The sequence below is a fragment of the Anarrhichthys ocellatus genome, unplaced genomic scaffold (genome assembly GCF_004355925.1).
Source record: "Anarrhichthys ocellatus isolate YVR2014 unplaced genomic scaffold, GSC_Weel_1.0 scaffold35, whole genome shotgun sequence".
Taxonomy (NCBI): Eukaryota; Metazoa; Chordata; class Actinopteri; order Perciformes; family Anarhichadidae; genus Anarrhichthys; species Anarrhichthys ocellatus.
In genome coordinates, this window is record NW_022280065.1 from 2,381,176 (window position 1) to 2,396,422 (window position 15,247).

General features: G+C 42.3%; 2 protein-coding genes across 2 annotated transcripts in view; one reads left to right on the plus strand and one right to left on the minus strand.

Moving 5' to 3' along the window:
• The window catches only part of LOC116393904 (small conductance calcium-activated potassium channel protein 1-like), a 7,918-nt gene extending 6,525 nt beyond the window's left edge, over positions 1–1,393 (minus strand). The window contains exon 1 of the mRNA XM_031866613.1: positions 536–1,393. Coding sequence (XP_031722473.1) covers positions 536–1,393 — 858 coding nt within the window. The remainder of the gene's footprint in view (positions 1–535) is intronic.
• Positions 1,394–6,918: 5,525 nt separating this feature from the next.
• Positions 6,919–15,247, plus strand: part of chrna11 (cholinergic receptor, nicotinic, alpha 11) — a 13,062-nt gene continuing 4,733 nt past the window's right edge. The window contains exons 1-8 of the mRNA XM_031866394.1: positions 6,919–7,154; positions 9,215–9,354; positions 9,583–9,627; positions 9,944–10,053; positions 10,147–10,226; positions 12,512–12,679; positions 12,773–12,967; positions 14,478–14,522. Of these exons, the coding sequence (XP_031722254.1) occupies positions 7,103–7,154; positions 9,215–9,354; positions 9,583–9,627; positions 9,944–10,053; positions 10,147–10,226; positions 12,512–12,679; positions 12,773–12,967; positions 14,478–14,522 (835 nt within the window). The 5' untranslated portion in view covers positions 6,919–7,102. The remainder of the gene's footprint in view (positions 7,155–9,214; positions 9,355–9,582; positions 9,628–9,943; positions 10,054–10,146; positions 10,227–12,511; positions 12,680–12,772; positions 12,968–14,477; positions 14,523–15,247) is intronic.

A 15,247-nucleotide genomic window follows, 5' to 3' on the forward strand; every position in this document is an offset into this window, starting at 1 on the left:
ACACACACACACACACACACACACACACACACACACACACACACACACATGACATCATTGTCAAACTGTTTGTCATTACAAAGCTCAATCTATGAAATGGCATCCGTGATCCTCTATAACCTTATAATCTTGCATACATTTTGATAATCCATGTGCATGATGTAATCACCATCTTATGGGCACACTGTTCATTTTCCTGCAGTTGGTGGGAGATCAATTCTCAACATATTTTCCAGTGCGGCCCAGATATTAAGATCCAAAAAGTACAACAAAAATTCAATTAACAGGGTTTTTTCTCTGACAAATGAAGTGAAAAGTGTGCTATGTTATTACTCAAAATCCAATTTCTTAGGCAGTAAGGCTTTCCAAAAAACTAGTTATCTGGCAGACTCTGTTCAGAAAAGATGATAACTACTGATGCAGTTTGATTTCTTTCCTTGAAAAATCCTTTTTTTGATTATTGCAAAAACTTTTACATTCACATTTCTCAAAGGATTTCTCAGTGTCTCAGTGTGGGCTTTCCTGTCTTTCTGACCTTGCTGTAGACACTCCAGGAGAGCTCTGTCTCCATCACCATCAACAACATCCCGAATATCCCCACTGCCAAGGCGCAGTCGTTCAGCCGCTGCCTCCTCAAAAAGAGAGCCCTCCTGCGAACCAGCCGCTGGCCGATGTTTTGGGTCTTCCAGAATGAGTCATCTTTGGAGTCTTCCTTGTGTTTCGGGCTGGTTTGGGAATTGGGATTGGGGTTCGGACCGGGACACTCGACTCCTGGCAGAAGGCCTTTGGCGTCAGTCAGGTCCTGGCGATGCTGGAACGTCTCGTTGTGATGCTGGAAGTCGTCATCTTTGCTGGTGATGATGATCTCCGGTAGACTCTGGCGGTCGTGCATCTCCAAAGAAATGTTGCCTGACTTGCGGCGCCCTCTGCACTCAACATCCTTGACTTCTATGTGGGACCTGCAGGGGCCCTTAAAGGGTGACCCGCAGGGAGATACGGGGACGTCAGTGAAAGAGGTGACTTTCTCCTGGAGTCTGTGAGCTGCTGCGTTTTTGGCTTGGCACTGGTGATTACACTCCTTGTGTGCTGGATTTTGCCTCCTCCCCCCTGACCTTTTCTCACACTTCTTCTCTTTGCCTTTGTCTCCCCTCCTGTTGGAGCGAGGTGAAGGTGTGACATAAAGGTGGCCGTTGTATAAAGGTGTGGTGGCCATGGCCTGGGTTCTGTCCAGCCACACGGTGTGATCGGCTGACATTTGGACTGTGCGGTGTATCCCGCACTGCAGAGAGCAGGTCTGAGTTGGAGGAACCATCCTCGGCGGGAGGAGGGGACGCTGGTCCTCCACATCGTCCCCATCCACCACTGACGTGTTCATAGAGGGCGAGTGCTCCATGGCGAGAGAGTCTCCAGGTTCACCGGATCTTTTTAAGAGGTTTGAACGGAGAAGGAGTGAGAGGGACAGACGACAATATTAGTGGTGAGTGAGGTTTAACAGATAAGAACAACACTGTGAAAGAAAACTACAGCTACAAGAAAAATTCTGTGATCAATAGCTTCAGAGAAGTTTTCCAAAATGTGTCATACTTGTTAAGTTTGCTGATGTGCATTTTTATTCTTAATTGTATTATTTTGTATTTATCTGTTTATTATATAATTTTCGAATTATGATAAAATCTGTAGAGCAACAAAATAATCTCAAATGTTCACAAATGTTTGTTTTATACAGTAATCAAGATTTAGTCACAAACTTTACTGGAGTGTAAACTGAAAGCAGTTCAAATATTTTCTATTCAAACACAGCTTTGTTTTTATTCTTACCTTCTCAAGTCAGGTTTTCCAGTATGTGAGGAAAAAAAAAAAGGCCTCAACTCTTACAGCAACTGTTTTATCTGGAAAGTATTTTAGTATTCAATCTTCTTACGGTCCTGAAGGTCACATCTGCCTGAGTCACAAAGAGATCTGTCCTAAAGCGAACTCAAACACACCACTTTCATCCGGAAAGTTTAAATTCAAAGTCGAACCACAAAAACTGATCAAGCTGCAACACTAATGAACCCGGTGGGATCAAATCAAAATATTTCAAACATCCCTGCTCTGCGTGTATAAACTTTCCAGCAATCCTTTAGCTGCCTCAGCATCACGGAGCCCCTCCCACAGAGTCAAGCTCAGGTTATGAACTTCTCCTGCATATGATGCCATACGAGGTAAATACCTGTAGAAATCCATTACATTTTCAGGCATGTATTTCCTTGTCTGGCTTTGTACGATTGTCCACCATCAGGACATCCTCCTTTAAAGCTGGAGGGGCTTAATGGCTGCACAGCATCTAAGTTGCAGATGTTGCATTGAGCAAAGGCAAAGAATGAGTCATCTGTCTGGTTTTTTTGCTGGGATTGGCAGATTTCCTGTGTGTGTATGTGTGTATGTATGTGTGTGTGTGTGTGTGGGGGGGGGGACGACACACATCCGCTTATACATTGGAAACTCTGCCTGAAATTCATTCTGAGAAGAAATGCTATTATATCACTTTTCATTTGTAATTTCTTCAATGGCAAGTGGTTTATAGGATATATAGTCTTTTTTCTTTTTTTAATTAAATAAATCTAACCTTCAAAAGAAAATAACTTTACTCAATATCAATTCAGCAGATTAGTATTGCGGATTAATCAAGTGAGACAGAGATCTGATATACTTATGAGCTTATGAAATATCAAATGTGTCACTCCTTAAGCGAACAATATGCACAGAGGAGGGTGGAGTTTTAAGCATTAAAGTCCTAACAATGACATTCAGCATAATTTATTTATCTAAATCCTTGTGGCAGATGGGTCTACAGATAACATGGCCCCCTCCGGATGGAAAGACCTAAGAAGCAACGGGGTGGGCGGAGCGCATATGGGTAGTAGCAGGATAAAGAAAGGCATTATCTAATCTGAAGACATGTATTTAAAGAGAGCTATAGAGGGTGAAGGAGGCTGGTTGGGGTGGGGGGGGGGGGGGTATTCATTTGCAGATGTGGGTGAGCAAAAACCTGGTGGTAGTCTGATCAGACAGTCTGACATCCTTCCAGATGTAAAATAGATTAATTGTGCTACAACTACTATGTTCCACTCTGAGACTTAGCCAGATGCTGTCTCGATTTTTTTGTTTTGATATTCTGCGGGCAGGAAGCTCCCAACTGTCTGTGCCTCAGAGCGTGACTGTCAACACTACAAACCCTTGCGGATGGTCTCTGGTAAATACAGACCACGTCTCACATCCTTGCAGAGAACTAGATCCTAAAATATGACTATTCATTCTGCTGAAGCAAGACTCACTCTGCTGTGGTGGAAAAGACTGCAAAATCTCCTTGAATTAAGTTGTCCTTTAAATAACAAGATGCTGAAAGGATATATGCACATCTGCAAGGCTTCAGATTAATTCAAGCCTCCAGCCATGTGCTTGTAAATCCTGGCCGCTGTGGCCGGTGGCTAAGTCTGTCAATTATTTTTTGCCTCTGTGGCAGATCGCCAGGAGGTTTTCAATTAGTATCTTCCATTGCAAATCATCGTTTGGCAGCTAAAAGAGTGAAATTAAACTGGTATTTTAGGGCCACTAATTGCTGTGGCTGGTCTATGGCAAATCTGCTTTGCGCTAAATCTTGAGTGCGTGTCAGTTTCATCTTCTGGTCAGGATATTAATTGCTTCAGTCTGATCTGTCGGTCAAAAGATAAAAAACGTCCCATTAGGATGCAAACAGCAGTAAGAAATGATTGTGCTTTAAAGGTCAAAAGTCACGATTAGGTTTGAAGGAATAGTTTGACATTTTTTGGGAATATCCTTATTTGCCAAGAGTTAGATAAGACAATGTGTACCACTCTCATATCTGTCTGCCCCTCGCGCATTACCGTTACATTCGAGTCACATATACTGTATAAGCTTTATTTTGCATGAAAATACACAGTTATAGAAAGTATTATTCATATAGAAATTATATACAAATACAACTGATAATTAATGTGTTACATTTTGGTTAATTTTTTGAACTGGTTAAACATTGTATTAATTGTGCAGCGAACTGTGTTTTTTTTCACATGGTTTGAAGAGTCTTTAAGAATTCTAGAAAAAGTTTCAGAACAGTAAGTTTTGTTAAACTAAACTAACTTTTGGGTTTTTCAAAAGATCACATGATATTTACCAGAAATGAAATACAATATTCTATGTTATTTACCCTCATTTAATACAAAAATTGCAAGAACATATCAATGACCATAAATAGAGTATAACATTAAAGTCAACATATCTCAAACAACCACTTTTTCATTTGAATCTATACTGTAAAAGGTTGAATATCCTTCTGTCACTATATGTAAACAACTAATGATTCTTTCACAACACAGTGTATTCACATTACGTATTTTCAAAGTAAATCTGCATTTGAATCCAATAGCAAAATATTCATCAAGAAATTGGAGAACAAATATTAACCAGCAGACTCAACAGAAATGACTTCATGTCTAATTTATCATTGAAAACTACAACCAAGAAATCCGTTACTGTGAGGTTGCCATTCAACCAGCGGAGACTCCGGGAAGTCACTGCACCCGGCCCTGAAACAGTCCACCATAAAACCACAACTTGTCCTTTTTACACGTCATATTAAAGAAACAAGACATGACATGTTAACTACCGAGTTTAAAGGGTAGGTAGAGTTTGTTACCTCTGAACAGAACCATGCTAGCTGTTTCCCCCTGTTTCCAGTCTTTATGCTAAGCTAACTGTCTCATGGCTGTAGCTTTATAGTGTTCAGGTTTTGCCAAGCAAGAAGACAATGTGGAAGGAAGAGAGGGAACACATCTGGTTCTGCCTCATCCACACTGATACAGCAGTACGATGCTAAATTGGTGGACAGCAGTCAACCTTTTTCCCAATTTCTCCAGGGCGTGTTGGTGCAGGAGGACATAGTTGTCTATTAGAAGAGAACTTCATCTACTCAACTCCATTCAAGACCAAAAAGGCCACTCTCGACAAATCAGACGTCACAGGCAGGTGGATGTATGTGCTGGTTTTGTCGATAATACCCTATTAAGTGTCAGCGTAGGAGAGGGCCTAATCCAATCAGCAGAGTAATTAACACCACACAGCACAGCAGCCCTGATGGCTGCAATGTCAGGGACGGCATGCAGCATTTAGAACAGTGAGGGATGAGCTGCAGTCAAGCCAGGTCAGAGTGATGGCCATCACTGCTGCTGTGCAATGAGCATCACAATCAGGAACAGCAAACAACAACAACAACAACAACAACAACAACAACAACAAAAAGCTGTTCAGAGAGTGGCACCATATTGTCGTCCACATGATGTTCACAATCCTCATTATCTCCGTCCAGCATCATCATTAATATGGCTTCAGTCCACAACCCCGCTCAGTGTTTCCATTCATCTGCCTGTATTGTGTCCTAATGAGCCTCTTCACAGCGTTGGATCTCATCATGTTCTCGTTTCATTCAGCCTGGTTTCTTCCTCGTTAATTTACACCATGGCCTCACTCTCTCTGCCAGTGTCACTGAGCTCCAGCCAGCATGCAGTCTGAAAACGAACCACCAGATGTCACACACGCCTCAGTGCCTTCAATCTGTGTTTTTATGAAGCCTAATGAATTTTGTTTTTTTGTGTCACACTGGTGCTTGGCGCATAACAGCACAAGGAGCTGCTTCTCTTTTTCTTTTTTTTACTTTCACGAGATGAACTCAAAGTCAGTTTTGCACACGTTTAAGCAGCAATATACTGCCAGGATGCAGCAGCAACAGGATTCTTCTCCTTTGATGATACATTGCTGATGCACAATGTATGTCCTCACTCCAGGCGTGATGCAGTTTTCTCTGCTTTAAACCGGTGACTTAGCCATCCTTCTCTTCGCCTCCGAGGGCCACTCTCCATCCTGTGTGTGCAGCCGAGCATGACTCCGTAGCTCGGGAGCGCCCTGGATGTGCGACAGGCTGCCTAGGAGAGGGGTAATTCCGAAGGGCAGAGCAAGTAATAGGGTAATCTATTATACAGTCCAACTCTTCCTCCTCTCTTGCCCCCCCCCCCCCCTCCTCCCTCTCCCAGTCTTTCGGTTTGTCGCTGTCTCTGCCCTTGCATCAGCATTCCGTGAGGACAAATGAGAAGTAGAGTTTAACTATGCACATTCCTGATGCCCTCCTGCAGAGCCCAGCACTTTTGCAATTAAACTGGAGTCCATCGCCCCTATGACTCAAAGCTCACCCCCCACCGTAGGAGCCGCTCACACACAGACGCACACATTTACAGTCTAGCAGTGCGTGGCCGTAACCACTGTGGTGTGTTATCATGTGTGAAACCAGCTGCCATATATTTGGGATGCATGTTGTGCTGCACGTGTTAACCAGCCATAACACATCGATATTAAAAGGGAAAAGGGGATGGGACACGTTAAATGCAGAGATGATTCATTTTTGTCCAATACTGCTGTTTTTTGTGCTCAGTTTTTACACAAAAAAATGGCACTGAGAGGCAAAAGCATATTTAAAACATTCTCTTATTTTTTTCTATGAGCTGCTTTACCACGTTCTTCTGGACGTAAACCTTTTTCCTTATCACACTTTTTCAATCAATTCTCCAGCTGCGTTTAAAATGTTGTGCATCATCTGTTTCTATTGTCTTGAAAAAAAAGGTCAACTCATGGCGACAGACCAATCAAAAGCTCTCCCTCCTCCACCCCCTGCTCTATCTTCAACCCCATTCTCCCCCATCACTGGCATTTTTCTCCCCCGTGCTCTCCATTTTAGTCCCACCTCCCAGAGAGACAAGGAGACAGAGAGAGAGAGAGAGAGAGAGAGAGAGAGAGAGAGAGAGAGCCCAGAGCCATCATCTCCTCCTCCTCCTCCTCCTCCTCCTCCTCCCCTTGCGCTCCCTCTCTTCCAGCACACGCTCACACTCCTTCCCTCTGATGCCGACTGGATGCAGACCGGGGGATCTCCAGCAGATTCCTTAGTCTGTCCTCCCACCCCTCCTCCTCTTCCTCCTCCTCCACCTCCTCCTCCTTCAACATCCGGAGGTTCTCCTCCTCTGCCTCCTCTTTTCTCCTGCTCCCCACCACCAAGATGTGGCACTCGGTGGCTCTGCTCCTCTCTGGATTCTCTGCTTTGATTCACGGTGAGCCTGAACGACTCTCTCTCTACGTCTTTTATGATGTTTTCAGAATTTCAGCAGCGGCACTTTAGTCTCAAAGTCTGATTTAAGGAATTCAGGAATTGGAGTCGGTTGTGTTGGAACAAGAATTCAAAGTAGAGAAAAAAAGACTCCAGGAGAAGAAAAGTGAAAACTGGCTCACCTGGTTGCTTTTTTTGTTGAAATCTCTAGGATTTTTCCAAAATTATGTTTCTGTTTTTTTGGATGTACATGACCTCGGGGATGGATGCCACTACAGGAGATGTTTAAACGGGCCGATTGACAGAAACAGTGTGTAGAAATATCTGAGCAGTCCTAACATTTCATTGCTTTTCTTTCCTCGTTCCACAAGCCTCTTTCCGTCTGAATCTGTGTGCGTGACAGGAGATTTTACCCCCACAGAAAGCAGTTCACAGATCAATCAAATTGCACACATAGATCGGCTCTTCTGTCTTGCCTCCCTTGTTGTGTTGAGGACGCGTTACTGCAGCTGAGCTGACGGGGCTCTATAAGCAACAGAAGTGAATATAAAGGCTGACAGAGCTGAGAGGAAAACAGGCGAACTTTCCCCACAGGCAGAAGTACCAGCGATGAAATGCTTTTCTTTTTGTTTGTGTTGTCAAGAGGAGGTTTCGTACCAGAAAGTGCAGCAAAGACGAGACAAGGGGGAAAAGAGTTTCAGACTATACTGATGAACACTGAGTTTTAAAGGCACTAGATGGAAGGAAAGGGCTCCAGGGCTTTTCCATGACTTTGCTTTGACTGAAACCATCTTTCAATGCATGAAGATTTTGCCACTGCTACCGCGACTTCAACCTGTTATGTTCTTTGCACTAGAGCCCCTTGAACCCTGACGAGCTCCACAAATAAGCTTCAAAGTCAGAAACAAAAGGAATCTTCCACACTGTTCAACAATGTCTCACACACAGTATGTTCAGCATCTGGCTATAAGCACTCTGTCGAGGTTATATAACAGCAGACATGTTTTAATTGCTTTACTATTGCACCGACTGGAGAAATCTTATATCTTTTGAGCATCATGCTCCCTATATACAGGGATGGGTCAAATGCAGAGACAAATTTCCCCCTTAAAGGGATCAATATAGTATAATAAATTAAAAAATTAAATTAAATCATTTAATAATAACTTCCCTGTGCTTAAGCGTGGTATGAATGGTGGATTAAGAAACCTTTAAAAGCTTGGCTGTGTTATGATGGACCCACTGATTGGAAACATAGAAGAAGCTGCAGCAACATTCTTAATTCATTCTGAATTGGTCTGCACATTTGTGGTTCACAGTGCAGTCTGCTTCAATTAGTGCATAAATAAATCTATTTAATATTGTATGTGTATTAGGTCTGAGCACTTCAAACTAACCTCATTATACAATCATTAGTGTCAATTACCCCCTAATAAGGTTTAACACTATTTCTAATTACTTTTTGTTTACCGACTGCTCTGCACGCTCTCTCTGAATCTTTCTCCTGTTTGTCGATTTTCTTCAGTATTTTTTTTTTTTAAATGAATGTTTAATAATTAAATCTGACTGAGATGATGGATCTCTCTTCCTTTGACCATAAAAGTCAAGATGAGTGTGACTAATGGTGATAAAATATCTTTTTTTTAATATTTCTGCAAATTTCATCATTAAATCCCGTTTCTCTCTCTTTCATCTATCGCTTATCTTTTTAGTCTTGTTCTTCGGCTGCTCATAGATAAGGGAGTTCAGTTCGTTAGGGCTAAATCTTCTGATTTGATCAGCAACATTACTTTTGTTTTTTTATTTTGAGTATCCGTCCCTGCCTGACTGTACTCCTACCCAAAAGTCTCATTTGATTCCCTCGTGAGGTTTTTGATGGAGGTTCTTCTTGAAGATTGGTGTCCTTTTTATTCGCTATACGCAGAAAACACAGACTTAATCTGTTATTAAGGGCTTTATAGGGGACCTCAACTTTAACATACAGAGTTTATGTTTTCAATAGTGTGGAGTGCAGCTTGTTTTCCCAGATTTATATAAATATTATAAATTGTTCTGCCTCTTTAGTGTCGTTGCAGGGTCCTCACCAGAGGAACCTGTTGAAGAACCTCCTGAAGGACTACAACCGGATGGAGCGGCCGGTGAGCAACGACTCCCACCCGCTCACCGTCGTCTTCACCCTGAGTATGGTACAGATCATGGACGTGGTAGGTGTCTACAGCCGCCATCAAATATACGATGATGTTTTAAAGTTGTTAAGAATTTCCTGGAGAACAATAATAATAGGAGACCTTTTCCAGTGTTTTTCGGGATTTGGAGATAAAAATGTTTCTTTAATCTTAAATAGGGATGCAAAATAGTTTCTACTCTTTGGCTCGAGAACAAATGATTCGAAAAATAAATGTGCAATTGTTTTTTTCATTTATATTTTGTAGGATGAGAAGAACCAGGTTCTCACCACTAACATGTGGCTACGGATGGTAAGGACCCCTGAAAAGACACGATCATGAATTTGTTGCTCGGTGATTTTTATCTGAACCAGTAAGTTAAGATCATGGTTGAGATTGAGAGAAGAGGGATTTCAAGATTAAGGTCAAAATGTGAATCTCTAAAACGTAGAAGAAAGTGGAGTTGTTTTCAGAAACAGCTCACCTTTATATATATAATATACAAAAGTGATTTATGTCTTTGATAAATATGAATCTTACCTGTAAACTGAGGGGATTGAAGATAAAGTAGCTTGCCTGTACTGCAGTGCATTGGGACACAGACCGTATCTGCCTCTGTGTGTTTAAGGGCTGGTTCGACCACTATCTCCAGTGGAACCAGAGCGAACATCCCGGAGTGAAAAACCTCCGCTTCACCACAGACCAGGTCTGGACACCAGACATCCTGCTCTACAACAGGTAAAACACGGATAAACAACTCAACTCCTGCCTCATACAAACACACATTATATTTCAACAAGTAGTGTCACTTCCTTCTCTGTCCTTCCTCAGTGCAGATGACGACTTTGACTCCACCTTTAAGACCAATGTTCTGGTGAACTCCAGCGGCTACGCCGAGTACCTGCCTCCAGGTGAAGTATCTTCTTTATTTGTTTTCATTCATTCACGCTCTCACTATTCTTCATTCCTTTCTCCCTTTCCTATCATCCTATCCGATGCGGAGGCAGCATCTCATTCTGCGATATCTGCATGTCTCAACTGTTTGTACATTTAACATTAATATTTTATTAGAATAAAACAGCATGGCTTGTTTCTCACTGGTTTCAGATTCTCAGCGCTGTGAGCAACACCTATAAATAGGAGGCGCACGCTTCCTCCGTTTTCTGTCATAACCCAAACGCAAGACCTGTGCAAGTGTGAAAATAATACAGTAACAGTAACATAGCGGCTCCCCTGGGTTTACACGGATTTTTTACTTTACTTTGCATTCCTTTGTACACCAGCAGCAGGCTGGATCGAACACAAGGAGATGGTCGGTTGAGGTGAAATGGCCTTCTGAAGTAAAAGTCGAGGACTGTCTGCTCAGAAAGCCAGCGTATCAATTCTATTCAGTGGTCCATGTTTATTAATAGGGTGCTGCTGAATGTAAATACAGCTCCCTCATGCTGTGATTTGGATCAGAGCCAACCAGGGAAAGAATAGAGAGATAGTGCCCTGCTTTGAATGAATAAGGAAAAGAGATTTTACTAGAAAAGATGATGAGAAAGAGAGCAGGGAGAGATGGACTAAATAAAAAAAAAATGAAGAGAAAAGGGAAAGAGAATATGCAGCTAACCAGCTTGTTTTTTTGACTCCCTCACACAAGCCTGGTTGTAATTCGTGAGGTCTTTTTGGGCTGTTATGATCAGTAGATAAAAGGCAACAGGTCTGTGGGTAGCAGTTATGGAGAAGGAGCTTGACAAACGGTAAATAATTTAAAGGTGGAGGATCTCAGGTGTCTGCTGCACACCATCATTTGTAGAAAAACCGAGCTGCAGAGGTAAAGGCGTCATGTTTGGGTTTAATGGTATATACCGGGAGATAAGGCGTAACAGGTTTTGGCTCCTATCTTGATTGAGTGACATTTGCAAACGGGCAACCTTGTCTCCCGGTCTTGTAATGCCTTCTTGATTTTCAGAATGATGGCGTTTTATTTTGGGAGCCGTGCTGCGAGAGAAAGAGAGAGAGAGAGAGAGAGAGAGAGAGAGAGAGAGAGAGAGAGAGGGATTATTAAGTCGCAGAAAAATCCAGGTGTCTCTTTTTTGTGAGCGTTGCTTCAAGGTTACCGGATATCTGTGATGAGAGGCAGGGTACAACATCACACTGTGCATGAAGGAGAACGGATCAGTGGACTGCAAAGGTACACAGAACTACTAGTGTAATTACAGGTTTAGTGCCGCAGAGGCTCATAACATCAGTAATTATAAAGACACTGTCCTCATGTAGCAAATACAACAACTGGGTGTCAGTAACTGGATTTATTTGAGAGAGCAAGGAGTATATAAAAAGGAAATGTATTGATACTACTTACGTCGGTGTCATTTTTGTGATCAGCCTCTGCTTTGAGAGCAGCCTTCAACCCGCTAACCTCCACTCTGGAGGCTGATTTGCATAATCGGCAGCTTCATAACGAATGTCTCTGGCTGTAAGTCCTCGATGGCATTTTGGTTCGGCGTGCCTCTGAAACGTCTCAGCAGGCCTTGATTCATTTATTTCAGTAATTACTTTAAGGGCTGCAGTTTGCCAGCGACCACTGCGAAGATCCTTGTGATTCTTCGTTTTTGTGGGTTGGACACCAGCGTACAAGTGTACACATACACATGTGAGGGCGTTTGATTTGCATAATAAAAGCGGCATTATGATTAGAGCAGGGTGCACAATCTCATTTTGCAATGTCACTGTTGATGTTTCCTTCTGTGGCCGAGGCTCAGCTAACAGCTGTGAGCGCAGAAACAGCATATGTTTCTGAAACCTGCGGGTGACAACCCTGCTGCCAAGTTGTTGTTTTTTTAAAGACATTTCTTTGATGGTTGGTTGTTTGTAATGTAGTCTTTGCTTTCACCTCTCTAGCCTCCAAACTCTGTAGACTTGCAGAATGTTAATAAAAATCCCATGACAGTGGGTACTCCTGGTTGTGATGCAGCACATTCCACACCATATAACAATGTAAGGTGCTTGAGTTCATTGGAGCTGGATGGATATGAAATGAGTGAATGATTCTTTCTGACAAGCTACTTGATATTCAGGACAGGTTTTCTTTACAAGTGGTCCTCCGGGTGATTTTTCACCTTGTCACCTCTGCAGGGGTCAACGCTGTCATTTGGTCCATTGATTGCAGAGCTTTAACCCTCTGCCTCCTGTTCTTTTGTCTTCTCAGGAATCTTTATGAGCACTTGCAACGTGGACGTTCGCTGGTTCCCTTTTGACATCCAGAAGTGTGAGCTGAAGTTCGGCTCTTGGACGTATGACGGCTGGTTGCTGGACCTCCAGATGAACGACGCTGACATCTCAGGCTACATGACCAATGGAGAGTGGGACTTAATTGGTGAGAACGGTGAAACATTTACATCGCATCCTCATATAAAACATCCAGTCACAGAGCAAAGGAGTGCATTCCTCTCTGTCAATGTTCCTCCAGGAGTTCCCGGCACCAGAAGCGAGAACTTCTACGATTGTTGTAAGGAGCCTTACCCAGATGTGACGTTTGTCGTGACAATACGGCGGCGGACGCTTTACTACGCCCTGAACCTGCTCATTCCCTGTGTGTTGCTGTCTTCGATGACCCTGCTCATCTTTGTGCTGCCAGCTGACTCTGGGGAGAAGATCTCCCTGGGTGAGTAGATCACAAAGATGGTGGAGGAAATAGAATGGACAAAAGGCAAACAACCGCACAAGAAGTGGGAAAAGAAAGCTAGATTAGTTTGATTTACATGTTGTGTTTTTAACATGCACACACAGCGAGGTGCAGACAAAAATGTGAGCTTCAAAATGAAAACACGTTGCACAATGTTTCTTTCTGTCTTGCATTCATCACGGTGGTGTCTGAGGTTGTCTCCAATTTCATCACATAAAGTCCGTCGGTCATTCATAATTAGTGTTAAAGGTACCCTGTGTGTGTTTTATGATCTATTGTATAAGTCACATGAAACCGAAAACAACCTCAGATAACACTATTAGAAGTTTGGTGAGGTTAATAAAACATGGCGTACAGGAGAAGAGTTGCATCACGGACTAAATGTAAAATCTACATTGAAAAGGCAAAAACACTCTCTTCCATCACCAGCCAGCCCATGGAGTGTCCATGGCCATATATCTCCAACTTGGGAGCTGTCATGCTCCGTGGTTTGTAAAAGGAAACCTTCCTTGTATAAAGACGAAAAGAGAGGAAGCGGTGGTGCTGAAGAGTATGCGGGGCGGGATGAAAGAGGCACAGGGAGAGAGGGTGGAGCTGAGAGAGGAGAGGGATTACAAGATGAAATAGAAAGATGAGAAATGCGAGGAGGAGGAACAGGCACAGATGGGTGTGGGAAGGTAGAGAAAAGGGAACGCAGACAGGAGAGGAATTTGAAAAGGATGAGACAGGACAGCACAAAAGAGAGAGGGACGACTGATGGGAGGTGGGAGACAACCAAATCGCACAATAACAAGATGGAAGAGAGAGAGAGAGAGAGAGAGAGAGAGAGAAGAAGAAGCAGTGGCATCATCAAATAGGAGCTGCAAATACATTTTAATATCCGTCCCAACCTGTTTAGCGCACAAGATGGATGATGTTCAACTCATCCGACACCAGACTCCAGATTACCTGACCTTGCATTGAAAGGATAGTTCCATTGATCATATAGAGGCAATACAATTGGAAACAATATTGATAATCAATTATTTGTTTCAACCATTTAAAAACAAAAAAAGCTAAATTATCTGGTTTCGTCCTCTCAAATGTTTATTGAAAATTGATTATCTTCCGGGTTTTTTTTTCACTGTTGGTGAGTCAAAAAAAACATTTTAATATGTCAACTTGGGCTATGGAAACTACTATGGAATTTATTACTATTTTATAACATTTTATACACAAAACAATGAATTACTTTATCAAGATAATAGTCAGCAGATTAATAATAATTCAAAAAAAGTGAATTGCAGTCCTTTTTCTGACATTAGAATATTGCATGGTCTTTGTACCAGTCCGATCACTCACCATGCACCATAATAATGATGAATCATAAATGCTTTTTCGTCGATATGTATGTCTGACTGAGAGGGAACTCAGAGGGAAGCCGTGGCAGCTTTGTCAAAGCATATCCTTAACCTCAATACAGGATGCATTACGCGGCATTTCTCCACAGAAAATAATGCCAAGCCTTACACACGGCCTTCCAGGAAAATACTCCGTCACTCCGCTTGATGGAGAAGACACGGGGACCAAACGGCTGGGCCTTTAGGGTGAGAGGGGCACGCTTTTAAAAAGAATAAGTGTCATTTATGAGACAGAACGCAACATAAAGGAAGCATTTTTAATTTCCTTAATGTCCTTTAAAGGAAGTTCATATTTTATCTCTCGGCCAAGGAGTTTAATTCTTTGCTTCTGTATGCGGACAGTTATGCCAACGAAGCACTCCTTAAATTCAGTGAGACAGATAGTGTGGAGGTGGATAAATGAAGATGTAGATGAGTTTCAGTGCAGGAGTGTGTGAGGTATGTGTGTGTGTGTGTTCTCATATAGAAAGCAGAGTTTGGACAACTTTAAAAAATGGCTATTTGCTGTGTGGAAGTGCTTTTTGTTGTAGAGCTACAGAACATCAAACAGTAATTTATTGTAGGAGCATTAGCTGGTCATTTACATAAATCGAACGTGTTCTCGTCCCGAGTGTAACCGTTTATCAAAACGCCAAACACACGCCTTCACAAGAAAGTGCCGCTACTCAGGGGAGGGGACTAAACCACGATATTGATTGCTTAACTAAATGTAGTTCCAACATGAAGTTCTTGTATCTATCTATATATCTATGTATCTATATATCTGTCTCTCTATCTATATATCTCTATATCTATCTATATATCTATATATCTATGTATCTATATATCTATCTCTCTATCTATATATCTATGTATCTAT